This window comes from Pseudonaja textilis, chromosome 2, assembly GCF_049901715.1.
Source record: "Pseudonaja textilis isolate UNSWEBS1 chromosome 2, rPseTex1.2, whole genome shotgun sequence".
Lineage (NCBI taxonomy): Eukaryota > Metazoa > Chordata > Lepidosauria > Squamata > Elapidae > Pseudonaja > Pseudonaja textilis.
The window spans coordinates 147,987,130-148,000,424 of record NC_141991.1 but is presented as its reverse complement, the minus strand read 5'-3'; the positions used below and the strand labels follow the sequence as shown (position 1 = coordinate 148,000,424).

The window sequence follows — 13,295 nt, the reverse complement described above, 5'->3', positions numbered from 1 at the left end:
AAGTATTTTCAGACTTCTAAGGCAGGTATATACAACCTCTTTTGGACCAAGGCTATAGTTTCACTTTGAGTGGTCGTCTAGTTCTCTACTCCAAGGAGTGGGTGAGACCATTCATGAATTTCAAGTAGGTATAGTTCATATCCTATCCTATGTGTCTCATCATTTGTACCATATTAAAAATTATGGGGCGGTGGCAATTTTGCAAGTTTCCGGAATCATGTGACATAGTTACTGGTAGATTGTGTGCTTTTTGTCCTAAAAATAGCAAAGACTAAGAAAATAACAAGGTTATTTGCACTACACAAAGTTGTATTTAGTGATACACATATATCTTGATTTGATAATTAAGCTATAAAAAGGCAGAAATGTTACTAATACCCAAGATACATGGAATAAACATTAAAATAATAATAGTCATGAAAACCATAGTGATGGGTTAAATCTCCTTTATATTTCTGTTACTGTTGTAGGGGGTGTCCGAGCCAAAAAAATGGGCCCGATTAACGCTTGGTGGATCACTGGTTTTGATGGAGGGGAGAAAGCTTTAATTGGCTTCACCACAGGTAAGGTCAAGTTGACAGAGATTAATTCTCAGAAGTGTCAATTGTGTATCTCTAACATGCTGGATTCAGGGTGCATTAAGAGGCAATCAGGCAGACAAAATTGAGTCTGGCTGAACCAAAACATTCTTTTACATTCAGTTGCCCTTCCCCAACACACATTCCACATTGAGATCTGTTTAAATGCTATATATTGGAAACCACAAGTCTCCTCAATTCACAATGATTTTCACACACTGCACTTGTTTTATCCAATGAAGTACATGCTACCAGGCTTGATATGTATGTTCTTTGAGAAAGGTACAAAGCAGCTGATTGCAATCCATGGTTATATGGTTAGAATTTTGAAAATAGGCTAGGTTCCTGGTTATGTGTATGTTCCCACCCAGGTCCCATTAACTGGACATGCATTTGCACTGTATTCTAGCCTTTGCAGATTACATCCTGATGGAACCCAGTGAAGAATATGCCCCCATCTTTGCACTGATGCAAGAGAAGATTTACATGAGCAAGATTGTTGTTGAATTCTTGCAGAACAATCCTGATGTCAGCTATGAAGACTTGCTGAATAAGATAGAGGTTAGTCTGACTAAGCAGGGAAGCTACATTTTGTATGCAGAGTAAAAGAAAATGCCAATAATATAATTCTTGTTCTCAGAAGGCATAAACCAAGCTATGACACTGTAGATACTATAGATTTTTATTGACTGTTTCCTAGTATGGTTTGATTGCTTATTGTACCCTATGACTATTATTAAGTGTTGTACCTTATGATTCTTGACAAATGTATCTTTTCTTTTATGTACACTGAAAGCATTTGCACCGAGACAAATTACTTGTGTGTCCAATCACACTTGACCAATAAAGAATTCTATTCTTCTAATCTATTCTATACTGTATAACGTTCGGCTTATCAGATTGTCGCTTCCCAAATGTAGAAAGAGAGCCCTTGACAGAAATATGTAAGAACTGCTACCTGGGCAAAAAGGGCTAAAGGTTGACGTCAGCATCTCTAGATAAACCTGTCTAGAAAATCAACTCTAGGAAAACTAAAAATATAATTTAAAGCCTATCATAGCAGAATCTGCAAGTCTGATTGAGGTTTCTCCGAATTATACACCAATGAATCAGTGAAACATTTTCCACTTTCAAATATTATTTTGATTCCCATGACTTAAAGAATGTTTCAGCCTCAGATCATGGAATCTGGTGTCATCAATCAGGAAAAAAAAAAGCAAATGAATAGTATGCTCCTTATTTCAAAACTCTTGATGTCCCATAAATCTGGAGTAGGGAGATTGTTTCCCTTCAAATTTTGCTGAACTACAGCTTCCTGCAGCCTCAGCCCATATGGTTAACAAGGATATCAGTCAAGAGTAGTCAAGAGTGACTCAAAGGGACAAAAAAGAAGTATGCATTATAATGACTTGAGGTAGAGTTTTTTTTTTAAATTACCGAATTTTGCTACAGTAATAGTCTATTTCTAAAAGTTTACTTTTATCAAATAGTTGAAGATTCCATTGTGTTGCTAATTGAATTGGGCGGTTACAAAATGGTATCAAGAGCTTATTTTTTCCTGATAATGTAGTTTAAAAACATAAGTATTTGGGGTCACAAAGTTACTGAATGCAAATATCCTGGGTTTTTTTCTAAGGAATAGAAGGCAATATATAAGGCAGTTTTCCCTGCTTATTTCTTACAACATTCCTATGTGTTGGACATACCTGAGGGGAAAACACACCTGGGAAAATGAGATTTGAACCTGGGTTCCCTCAGTCCTGGTTCGATAATGCACCCCCTCCTCTAAGCTGCCTTCCCAAAGTCTTTGAAGATCAGGAACCTTAGAAAATAGATGGAACCCCTGATTGGGGAGGGGGGTTGGGGGGAGGCAGCTCATGTATGCCTTTCCTCCTGCATGGTCTATCTGAAAACCACAGTTGGGCTCTTCCTTCTGCTTTTCTCCAGACCACGGTTCCCCCTGCTGGATTGAACTTCAACCGTTTCACGGAAGATTCCCTTCTGCGACATGCCCAGTTTGTAGTGGAACAGGTGGAGAGCTACGATGAGGCTGGGGATAGTGATGAGCCTCCAGTCCTTATCACACCTTGCATGAGGGACCTGATTAAGCTGGCAGGAGTCACCCTGGGGAAAAGGTAGGAGGGCAGTTGGGCTGTGCGTGGGTTCACTGGCTAGAGGAAAAAAGTCTGTCTTACAACAAAATATATTCTCTGCTTTGGTCTGGCTTTAAGTGATGGCAGATTCTTTACAACAAACTGCAAGGTTTTACAGGTAATCATATAACCATTAGTGACCATTCAAAGTTATAATGGCAGTGAAAAAGGTGACTTATGACTGTTTTTCACACTTACGACCATTGTAGCATCTCCTGGTCATGTGACCAAAATTCAGCCACTTGGCAACTGGCATTTATTTGTGACGGTTGCATTGTCCCAGAGATCACCTTTTGCAATCTTTCTGACAAGCAAAGTCAATGGGGAAGCCAGATTCACTTAACAATTGTGTTACTAACTTAGCAATTGAAGTGATTCACTTAACAACTGTGGCAAGAAAGGTCATAAAATGGGGCAAAATTCAACAATTGTCTTGCTTGGCAATGGAATTTGGGGCTAAATTGTGGTTGTAAGTTGAGGATTGCCTATATCAACGGGGTCCCACCAGAGGGCCATGAGAAAGATTTTGGTGGGCCCACTGGTGAGCCGTGAGAAAAATTTTGGTGGGCTGCAGAGAAATCTCACCCCCAGAGCACCCACCCAAAGCAATTAATCCAGTCTGTGCAGAAACACAAAGCTATGCCGCCAACATGGCCCACGGGAACCCTCCCTGCCCACTCACTCCTTACCCGGTAAACTTGCCTGCTAAATTTCTATTTTTCCTTTTTCCGACCATCATCTGTTCTGCTGTGCTGGGAGATTTAGATTAGCTAGGAAGCAGGAAATGGTTGGATTTCTTGCTTTCAAGCTAGTCTTTAGATCTTCGGCTCTGCTTTTAAGTACAGCCAAACCTTAGGACTGAAGGTTTGCTTGTAAGCAAATTCAGTGCAGAGTCACAGCAAGCAAATTTGAGTGACTGGGCTAGCCAATGGCAGATAGATCACTGAATGATTCTGTGAGCAACTCAGTCTTCCTGCTTTGCCTGATTTGGGGTAAAAGTTGCTCTTTTTTAAATAAAAAATTCAATATTTACATGCATGGTGTGTTGTGAGTTAATTTTGTGAGTTTGCTTGCAAGCAAATTTTATGTGACAGACTGAACTAGCCAATGGCAGATAGATTTCTGAATGAATCTGTGATTCCGTGAGCAACTCAATCTGCCTGCCTGCTTTGCCTGATTTTGGGTAAAAGTTGTTCTTTTTTTATAAAAAAAATCAGTATTTATATAAATATTTATAATATTTACATACAAGCCATGCCCACCCAGTCACATGACCACCAAGCCACACCCACAAATTAGGCCACACCCACAGAACCAATTAGTGGTCCCTGGGATCTAAAATTATGAGTTTGGTGGTCCCTGAGGTCCAAAAGGTTGGCGATTCCTGGACTATATTACACTAAAACAATTTACGTACTTTATTCAAAACTAACTCTTGTTAGGGAACAGCTAGAATTCTTTATGACACCAGTGTCTGGATAAAAATACAGCTTCCCACTCTGCGGTATGGCAGCTCAGAAAATACTTATAGAATGGCTGGACAATTTGAGGAAAATTCCCCCCCCCCCAACATTTTTGCCTTCTTATCCTCAAAATGGGGGGGAAATTGAATTATGGAATACTTATAAAAATGTTTGAAATGATACATGAAATGGATATATATAGGTCAACATTTGAAAATAGTTCATGTAATGAAGTGAACTAATTTATGAAAAGAAAAGCTTATCTCAGAAAAACCTTCAGTTTTCATGAGTCTGCAGAGGATAAAGTGAAAAAAAGTATGGAAAGAAAAATAGTAATACAGTGCTTTTGGCTGGGGATAAGGCAGTTTGAGCCAGCATTTTGTTATGAAAAAATGCATAAATTGGATTTTGCTTCCTCCATTCCCTTTTTTTCAAATACAGAAAATTATGGCTCTTGTAGCTATTTCATACTCTAAAGCAGGGGTGTCAGACTCACAGCGTCACAGCAGTGTCACATGACGTATTGGGACTTTTCCCCCCTTCGCTAAACTGGGTGGGGCGGGGCCAGTACATCACACATCTGGCCTGCAGGCTGCAAGTTTGACACCCTGTTCTAAAGGATAAAATCCAAAACATGTAATTTCCTTTCCTTTTTTCTATATTAATGGCTGCTTCTTTTTTCAGTATAAACCTCTTGCTTCGACTAAGACATAGACAAAAATAAAGAGCCAGCTATAACTCCTTTTAGTGCAAAACTCAAAATCATCCAACCAATTTTCAGTCAGTGAGTTTACAATTCTGTGCAAATAGTATGTTTTACTTAATACTCCAAAATACTTTAATAAGCAAATTAAGCTATATGTAGTGTTTTAAAGTAACAACGTAATGGTCAAAGCTGCTAAATTTAAATATTATCTTATATTTTAATATTATTCTAAATATACTTATTAAGAAATAATTTTTCCCCTTGCTTCAAGATTTCTAGAAATGTTGCATGTCCAGTGAGGACAGGGTCTTCCAACCATTTTGAAACAGTGTTTCTAGTGGTTCATTTTGTCCCAGTGCAACCCAGTATACTGTACCCAGATAAGTCTGGCAAGGACCTAATTCTTCCCTGTTGTTCCCTCTCTCCAGGCGAGCTGCAAGGAGACAGGCTATCAGGCATCCCACCAAAATTGACAAAGATAAAGGGCCTACCAAGGCCACCACAACCAAGTTGGTCTATTTGATCTTTGACACTTTCTTCTCTGAACAAATTGAAAAGAATGAAAAAGAAGAAGACAAGGAGAATGTTGCAAAGCGGAGGCGCTGTGGAGTCTGTGAGGTAGGGGGTTAGGTGGAGGAGGCTTGCATACAGATGAAAAAGTCTTTATGTCTTCCACTCCTTTCTGGTCCCTTTCTTTTGGACTGTTAAGCACATTCACATTTTGGCATCAAATAATTTATTTTATATTTTACCGCTGCGTTGCTTCTAGCCAGTACATCCCAAATTCTGCCAGCATTCAGTGGTCACGTTCACAATAAAGTCCACAAATTAAAGTCAACTTTTCTGGAATTTTCCTTATATATGTTGTGCGAATTTGAAGCATGGTGGTTGATTTGGATTGTTAGATTTTACCCAGTCTTCAAAGTACGCAGTAGCACTCGATTTCAACAATTTCCATGTGAAGGAAGTTAGGCCATCCTTGGAACATTTCCTCCTTTATCCAGTTGCATGCTTTTTTTCTTCCTTTTTCCAGGTTTGCCAGCAGCCAGAGTGTGGTAAATGCAAAGCTTGCCAAGATATGATTAAGTTTGGAGGGAGTGGAAAGTCAAGACAAGCCTGCCTGCATCGGAGGTAATTATTATTTTTATTTTCATGAGCCCATATTGAGGGCAGAGGAGCTGCCAGATCCTCAGATTAGGTGTTATCAAGCAAGGGAAAGACAGTCTGAGAAGCCTTCCATTAATTGGTTTATGAATAAGTTTATTTCTGGACTTCATAACTATAACTGTTTTGAAGATGATAGGTTCTGGAATTCTGACACCCCTACCCCAGAGACTCCCATTTATACTGAATCATTGGGGCTGGCAAGGAAGCAAAATAGGTTCTGTTTCACCAGACTCTTGGCAACAGGTGGCTTATGAAATTCTTCCCATCTTCCAGATATTTATGACTACAATATTCAGAATGGGAGCATTCCTTGCTCATCAAAAGCAATGTTCCTCAACCTTGGCAATCTTAAAATGTGTGGACTTTTAGCTCCCAACCAGCAAACATATAGAACTTGGTGGCTCTTCTTTTGGGAGAGTAGAGGCTAAATTGCTGGACTCTTCAGTTGACATCTCCCATGTACGTTTTTGTCTTAACTTCAGGTGTCCCAACCTAGCTGTGAAAGAAGCTGATGAAGATGAAGAAGTGGATGATAACATTCCTGAAATGCCCTCTCCCAAAAAGATGCTGCAAGGCAGGAAAAAAAAGCAAAACAAAAATAGAATTTCCTGGGTGGGAGACCCTATCAAGGTATGCTCTCTAGATGAGAAATAGCAATTAGAATTTACTTCAACTCTGAGCTATACGTGGGGAAAGATCCTCTTCAGTTTCACAGCTGTTATCCAAGTTTTGTGAAAGTGGATAGAGAAGTAGATAGAGACGTTGAGATCCAGTTTTTGTCTTTTTTAAAATAATAGTAGCAGCAGCAGCAGGAGTATTTCCATTAAGACCAGAGGCCTGCTTCTATCACAAAATATTTATCTGAGCGGTTCAGGAAAATGAAAGCCTTTACTTCTGGTCAGATTTTTTTTTCATTTGTAATACAGTAGTACCAAGGCAAACTGATAATTCCTTTTCTGCTGAGATACAGAGATATAGTGAGAGCAAGAGTGCAAGTATGGCCGAAGTTTTACTGTGCTTTCTTTTTCCTATTTTCCTACTTTTGGTTTGTTGTTATCTGCAGAGTGATGGCAAGAAAGATTATTACCAGAAAGTGTGCATTGATTCAGAGACTCTTCAAATTGGTGATTGTGTTTCTGTGAGCCCTGATGACCCCACAAAGCCTCTCTATCTTGCAAGGTATGTCTGCATGGAGATAAATGCATGCGCTTCTGAACCAAGATAGGCAAAGGCGTTGGACTGGGCTGATTTCAGACTTTAATTTTTTTTATATATATATAAAAGCTATCCAAAGATTGTGTTGCTTGTCTATAACTGGGGCAAAGGAGAAGTTGTAATCCTGCATACCTGGAATGAAGCCCTACTGGGCACACTTATTTCTGAGGAAGTACTGCATGAACAAACTAAAACATATCACATAGATTAAAAAAAAAAAACCCTGTGGAAAAGATTGCTTGTATGTTTTGTACTATACTCCATCTCTTCATATGTCTTTCAAAGATATTACCTATACTGATCATTGCAATTTGCTTTATGATAGTGAGAAATCGATATCTGCTTCGTTGTGTAACTGATTGTATTCATCCTGCTAAGCCATGGTTTCTTTAAACAGTGGGATGGAGATTTTGCAGAAGTTACTGTGACCTGGATTTATACACCACTCTAAGTCAAAACCAAACCAATCTTATTGCAGCTTAGTACAATGGGCAGACCGGGTTTCATGTTTGAATCACTTGCCAATAAGTGGTTGTGAAACTGAGCAGTAATCCAGAAAGCCCTCTATTTCACGCCTCAATCCTAAGCTCCCTGATGTAAACCCTTCTCTCTCTCAGCCTCAGCACATGGCAATCCCATTATGGGCCACAGTAGGAAAAGACAGCTCTGTCCTTATACAACTATCCAGAAAGAATGACGGGCAGTATGGTGTGCCTCCCATGCAAAGCTTGGGTGATAAGATTTGGAAAGGCTTCTCCTCCCAAGCCTAAGTGCTCTTCCATGTATTGCCAGCCAAACATCCTTCTGGAAAGGGTTGTGTGATCCGATTCCCAAACAATGGGAAATCTTTCCAGTAAATTTGACGCTTGTATTCTCGTTGAATTAATATCCTGTCCCACCCCCTTCCTCTAGAATCACGTCCATGTGGGAAGACCCCGGCACTGGACCAATGTTCCACGTTCACTGGTTTTGCCGGGGCACCGACACTGTATTGGGAGCAACATCTGACCCGGTGGAACTTTTCTTGGTGGATGAATGTGAAGATATGCAGCTGTCTTACATCCATGGCAAAGTCAACGTTCTTTATAAGGCTCCTCCGGAGAACTGGTCTTTGGAGGTATGTTGAACCACCCTACTACTTGAGCATCTGTTTATTTACAGTGTTTAATTGTTAGGGTTATATGCCACCTTTAATACACCAGTTCAAAGTAGCATCCGGAACACACCCTTCTCCCTCCCAAGTAACCAGAGAAGGACTGCCTTACCGAGTTCATAGTTTTTCTTTGTGTATGTGTTTTTTTTTCTTTTTGTCAGCTGTATGGTGGATGGTGATAATGCTAGGACAGCAGTGGAAGAGTTTAGAAACAGATTTCACTTTCCCTTTTTATAAAATCATGTTGTGAGGATGATGGGCAAAGTAAAGGAAGCATATGGAGGCTTTCTAGAAGTTTTCCAATGTTATTCTATTATTTTCCCCTTCATCCCTAGAGATTGCACTGTGTTTGATACCTGGGTGCTTAATTCGGATAATGTGATTCGGGAGTTGTACTGATAAACTTCAATGCATGGTAGTGATGACGTTTTGGAGACATGTCTTCCCCTGGTCTGATCCAGTAGCAAGTCACAGCCCAAGGAACTGACTGGCCTCTTCCATGCATCTCTTTTTCTTTAGCCTGGCTCCAGACATTTAAGGCAGAGTTCGGCAGGCTTCCTTTGCTTGCAACCTCTGACACCATAGCCATTGCAATTTGGACCCCTGCCCCTCTTATGCATGAGTATGGCTACTGACAGCAATTATTGCTGCCCCCCTTTTTTAGCCCCAAATTGGCCTTATCCTGTGGCACTCTTCTGTGGAATTACTGTCAGGATAAGTTCAAAGTGGATGCAAAGGAGAGGCTGAACTTACCCTGACAGTCAGTAAGAGGCCAAAATACTTACAAGTCCTGGCAGAAGAATCTGATACGGACGTGGATTTGTTGAGCTTTGCTGGGCTATGCACTGGCTCTTCAGTTGCTCATTTTGATTCAGTGCAGAAGCCAATTCTAATACAGGTAGTCTTTGAATTACGACTGGTTGCTTAGTGACCATTCAGAGTTACAACAGAACACCCAAAAAGTATTTATTTCTGGCTCTGATGACCCCACACCCCCAGCAGTCACATTCTGGGTGATCGGCAGCTGACTCATGTTTATAGCTGTTTGCAACATCCCTTGGTCATAGCGATTTACATTTTTGCTGAAAACCAACATTCATTTCTGGTTTTCTGCAAAAATGCCCCATAGCAAAATAATGGGTTTGCTTGATGACCGTGGCATTCATTTAAAGACAGTGGACTCATTTAATGAACATGGTTGATTCAATTAACAACCGCTGCAAAAAAAGATTGTAAAATTGGGTGAATCACACAAAGCTCCAGACTTCTACCTTACTTCTGCAACTTTTCTTTTAACTGCGGTAGGTCCTGTGTCTCTGTAATAATTGAATAATCAGCATGTATTTATTTATTTCTCCTTCTTCTGCCTCAAATATTCTCATAGGGAGGACTTGATGTGGAGATCAAAATGGTGGAAGATGATGGCAGGACCTATTTTTACCAAATGTGGTATGACCAAGAGTATGCTAGGTTTGAGACTCCGCCAAATATCCAGCCCACAGAAGACAACAAACACAAGTTAGTGCACATGACTAAGTGGCATGGGAGCTTGAAAATAAAGTAGAAAATCAGTAAATGTGCATATTTCTACCTGATCCCAAATCTACTTGGGACAGTCTCTTATTGGGCCCAACTCAAGAGCTGCAAAATAGCATGCGGGCATTCAGTCTCAAGATATGTTAATCAGATTATGCTCAACTTTCTCCCAAAGATAGCAGGGATGAAGAAATGATCATTTATATTTTAAAAAATATACACACGATTCCATTCTTAAGCCCCTTGTGAAATGGAAAACAGGGAAAAAAGTAAAACACGGGGAGTTTTCTATGAGATTATTTGGAAAGAAAGCCAAAAAGAGCAATTGGTAGTAAATTAAGTAGCACTATCAAGAGGTGAAGACATATAGTCTTAAAAATGCTTATGGTACTACATGATATCAGTTGTTAGTTCTTCAGATGCTCTGAATTGCTTGCACAGACTCAAAATCAGTGGATGGGAAGAGGGCTTGGAGGTAGTGAGGTGATTTGATGATATCACATATTTTTCCAGTTTCCCCAATCCAAAACAGGCCTCTGCTCCTTCTCTCCCAGGTTTTGCATGAGTTGTGCCCATTTGGATGAGGCAAGGCAGAAGGAGATCCCCAAAGTCTTTGAGTCTCAGGAAGAATCAGAAGGGAAAATGTTCTATAGCATGGCAACAAAAAATGGGGTGCAGTACCGATTGGGAGATGGAGTTTTCCTTCTACCAGATGCCTTCCAGTTCAGGTTGGTTTGTACATTGATTTCAGCTGGAACAAGAGGGGGCTTCTTTTAGGGAGAGCTGGGACACCCAACTCAAGAAAAGAGTCCGTGATGCCCGAAGAGGCAAACACATTTTTAAATAGTGTATAATTTGGGGGCTAATAGTTCAAATTTTATGTCATAGTAAGGAGAGATAAATTTATTTCATGGGGAGAATTAAACTGATATTCACCTAAGGCTCCACTGTTGTAGCAGGATATATTTATCAGAAAGGTGTTAGAGAATTTTTAGGTAAGTGGGTGGATAAAAGTTCAGTCAGGTGAGTTGCAACCTGGTGGGGAATGAGGTTGGGAAGGTTTTAACTTGGTAGCATTTCCATATTTAAAATAGTTCAAGAGTACAATTAGTTTGGTTAAAGAAGGAGATGATAGAAGAATTGATTCACCAATCAACTGTCTTGGAAATAAGTGGTCTGCCTCCAAATATGTGTATAAATCTTTTGATGGCCTGAAAGGAAATATGTGTATAAATTAGTCCATGGCCTGAAAGGAAATAGGAAGCACCTCCAGTTCACATAATTTTTTTCTTTTCTCATTTTTCTTTCTCACTAGCCTGAGGTTAACCAGCCCAGCCAAACGTCAAAAGAAGGAAGCAGTGAATGAAGAGCTTTATCCTGAACATTACCGAAAATATTCTGAGTATATCAAAGGGAGCAACCAAGATGCACCTGAACCATATCGCATTGGCCGGATCAAGGCAATCTACTGCAACATCCGCAGCAGTGGCAGGCCCAATGAAGCTGAAATTAAACTGCAAGTGTACAAACTTTACAGGTAAGTGGCCATTAGAATCTTGTTAGTACCTGAGTAGAAAATAATTTCTAGTTGACCTCCTTGTATCAAGAATAGTACCAGAAGGCAGAATGATAAACTTAAGTATTGACGCATGATCCACACAGAACTGGGTTTCTGCCTGCATATCACTACATGGAACTAATGTGTCAGTAACTCAGGGCAAAGACCGAGCAGCTTGGGCTCTATCTGTGGAACTGAACTCTGTTGAATAAACAAAGTGGGTCACGTAGCAGCATGCAAATTTTGCTGCTACAATGATTTGATGACCAGGAGAGGCTAAGAACAGTGAGTTGACACACAAGATATTTGTACTCAGGAATGACACACTGTTTAAATGGAAGATGGATTGTTTGTTTTAAAATAAAAATTTTTAAAATTACAAAAAAATAGAGGTAAGTTAGCTTGGAATTTTTCAGTATGTATTTGAATTTGATGGGTTCTTTGAGACTAAGGGCCAAAAAAAAAAAAGCCAGGTGTATCTATAGGAATTTTTCTAAGGTACAGTGGAACTAGGAGGGCTTATCACCTTACATTCAGAAGCCCACTCCCGTGTTTGTGTCCATGACATTGCTCTGCTTCATGTTCTGAGAATTTGGGTGCTGTTTTTTTAACTAATAGCTTCCGTGGTTACAAACAGTGTGGCAATACACTAGCTAGAATCTAAACAAATGTAATAATAGGATATTTTACAGAAGAAAAATATTACCAAACATTTTCCCCTCTTTCTCAGTCGTCTCGTTTCAGGAATTTGACCTGGACTGGGAGAGAATTTAGTTCCACCTACCCAAGTCCTCCCTTTGATTCTAAGTAAACAGTATAGACTTATAGAATTACCAAAAAAAGTGGGGTTGTAGTTTCCTGCCAGTTAGGTAAATGCCTATTTTTAAGGGATTGCCAGAAAATTGGCTTAATACAATATTTTGAAACAACAGCCACGTGAAATTAATTTAAAATCTTTAAAGTCCTGTTTTCATTACTTTGCATCATCACCCTTAATTGTTGTAGTTCTTCGGGACCCACAAACAATTAAATGAGTCTCAATCTCATCGTTATATACAAATAGGAGGGAAATAATCTGAAATGCAATGTATTCTTCAGTGATGATATCTTCTTAAGAGGATTTAATGGTCCCTGAACGCTGCTTCCATCAACATAGTTTAACCGAGAAAAACTCATCCCTCTCCCATTGTGTAGGTGTTCCTGGGTTTGATGCCTTATCTCTTTCGACACAAATGTCTCTGTTGTCTTTCTAGGCCAGAAAACACACACAAATCAGTCAAAGCCAGCTACCATGCAGATATCAACTTGCTCTATTGGAGTGATGAGGAAGCAACGGTGGAGTTCAAAGACGTGCAGGGCCGCTGCACAGTGGTGTATGGAGAGGACTTGACAGGAAACATCCAAGATTACTCTGCCAGTGGCTCTGATCGTTTCTACTTTTTAGAGGTGGCTTTTCCCACTATGTCATCAGCCCAGTGCAATTTTTCACCAATATATTCTTCAACACTGGAGGTTTTTAAGAAGAGATTGAACAACCATTTATCTGAAATGCTATAGGGGTTGAACTGCTTGAACAGGGGGTTGGACTAGAAGACCTCTAAGGTCCCTTCCAATTCTGTTATTCACAGCTGGGTGTCGTATCAGCAAGTGCTGCTATAGATGCAGCTGGCTGAAAACATTTGAACTTTAAATTACCTCCTTCCACTTTGGAAGAGGGACATTAACGAAAGCCCAGTTGCCCTCTCACAATAGAAATTAACTCCCAC

The 13,295-nt window shown here is 39.9% G+C and overlaps 1 protein-coding gene across 1 annotated transcript in view; it reads left to right on the top strand.

The window, feature by feature from the left end:
* The window catches only part of DNMT1 (DNA methyltransferase 1), a 39,581-nt gene that overhangs the window by 17,945 nt on the left and 8,341 nt on the right, over positions 1-13,295 (top strand). The window contains exons 12-23 of the mRNA XM_026711299.2: positions 471-563; positions 988-1,139; positions 2,526-2,713; positions 5,329-5,518; positions 5,934-6,031; positions 6,550-6,697; positions 7,131-7,246; positions 8,195-8,399; positions 9,820-9,953; positions 10,526-10,699; positions 11,287-11,508; positions 12,783-12,975. Coding sequence (XP_026567084.1) covers positions 471-563; positions 988-1,139; positions 2,526-2,713; positions 5,329-5,518; positions 5,934-6,031; positions 6,550-6,697; positions 7,131-7,246; positions 8,195-8,399; positions 9,820-9,953; positions 10,526-10,699; positions 11,287-11,508; positions 12,783-12,975 — 1,913 coding nt within the window. The remainder of the gene's footprint in view (positions 1-470; positions 564-987; positions 1,140-2,525; positions 2,714-5,328; positions 5,519-5,933; positions 6,032-6,549; positions 6,698-7,130; positions 7,247-8,194; positions 8,400-9,819; positions 9,954-10,525; positions 10,700-11,286; positions 11,509-12,782; positions 12,976-13,295) is intronic.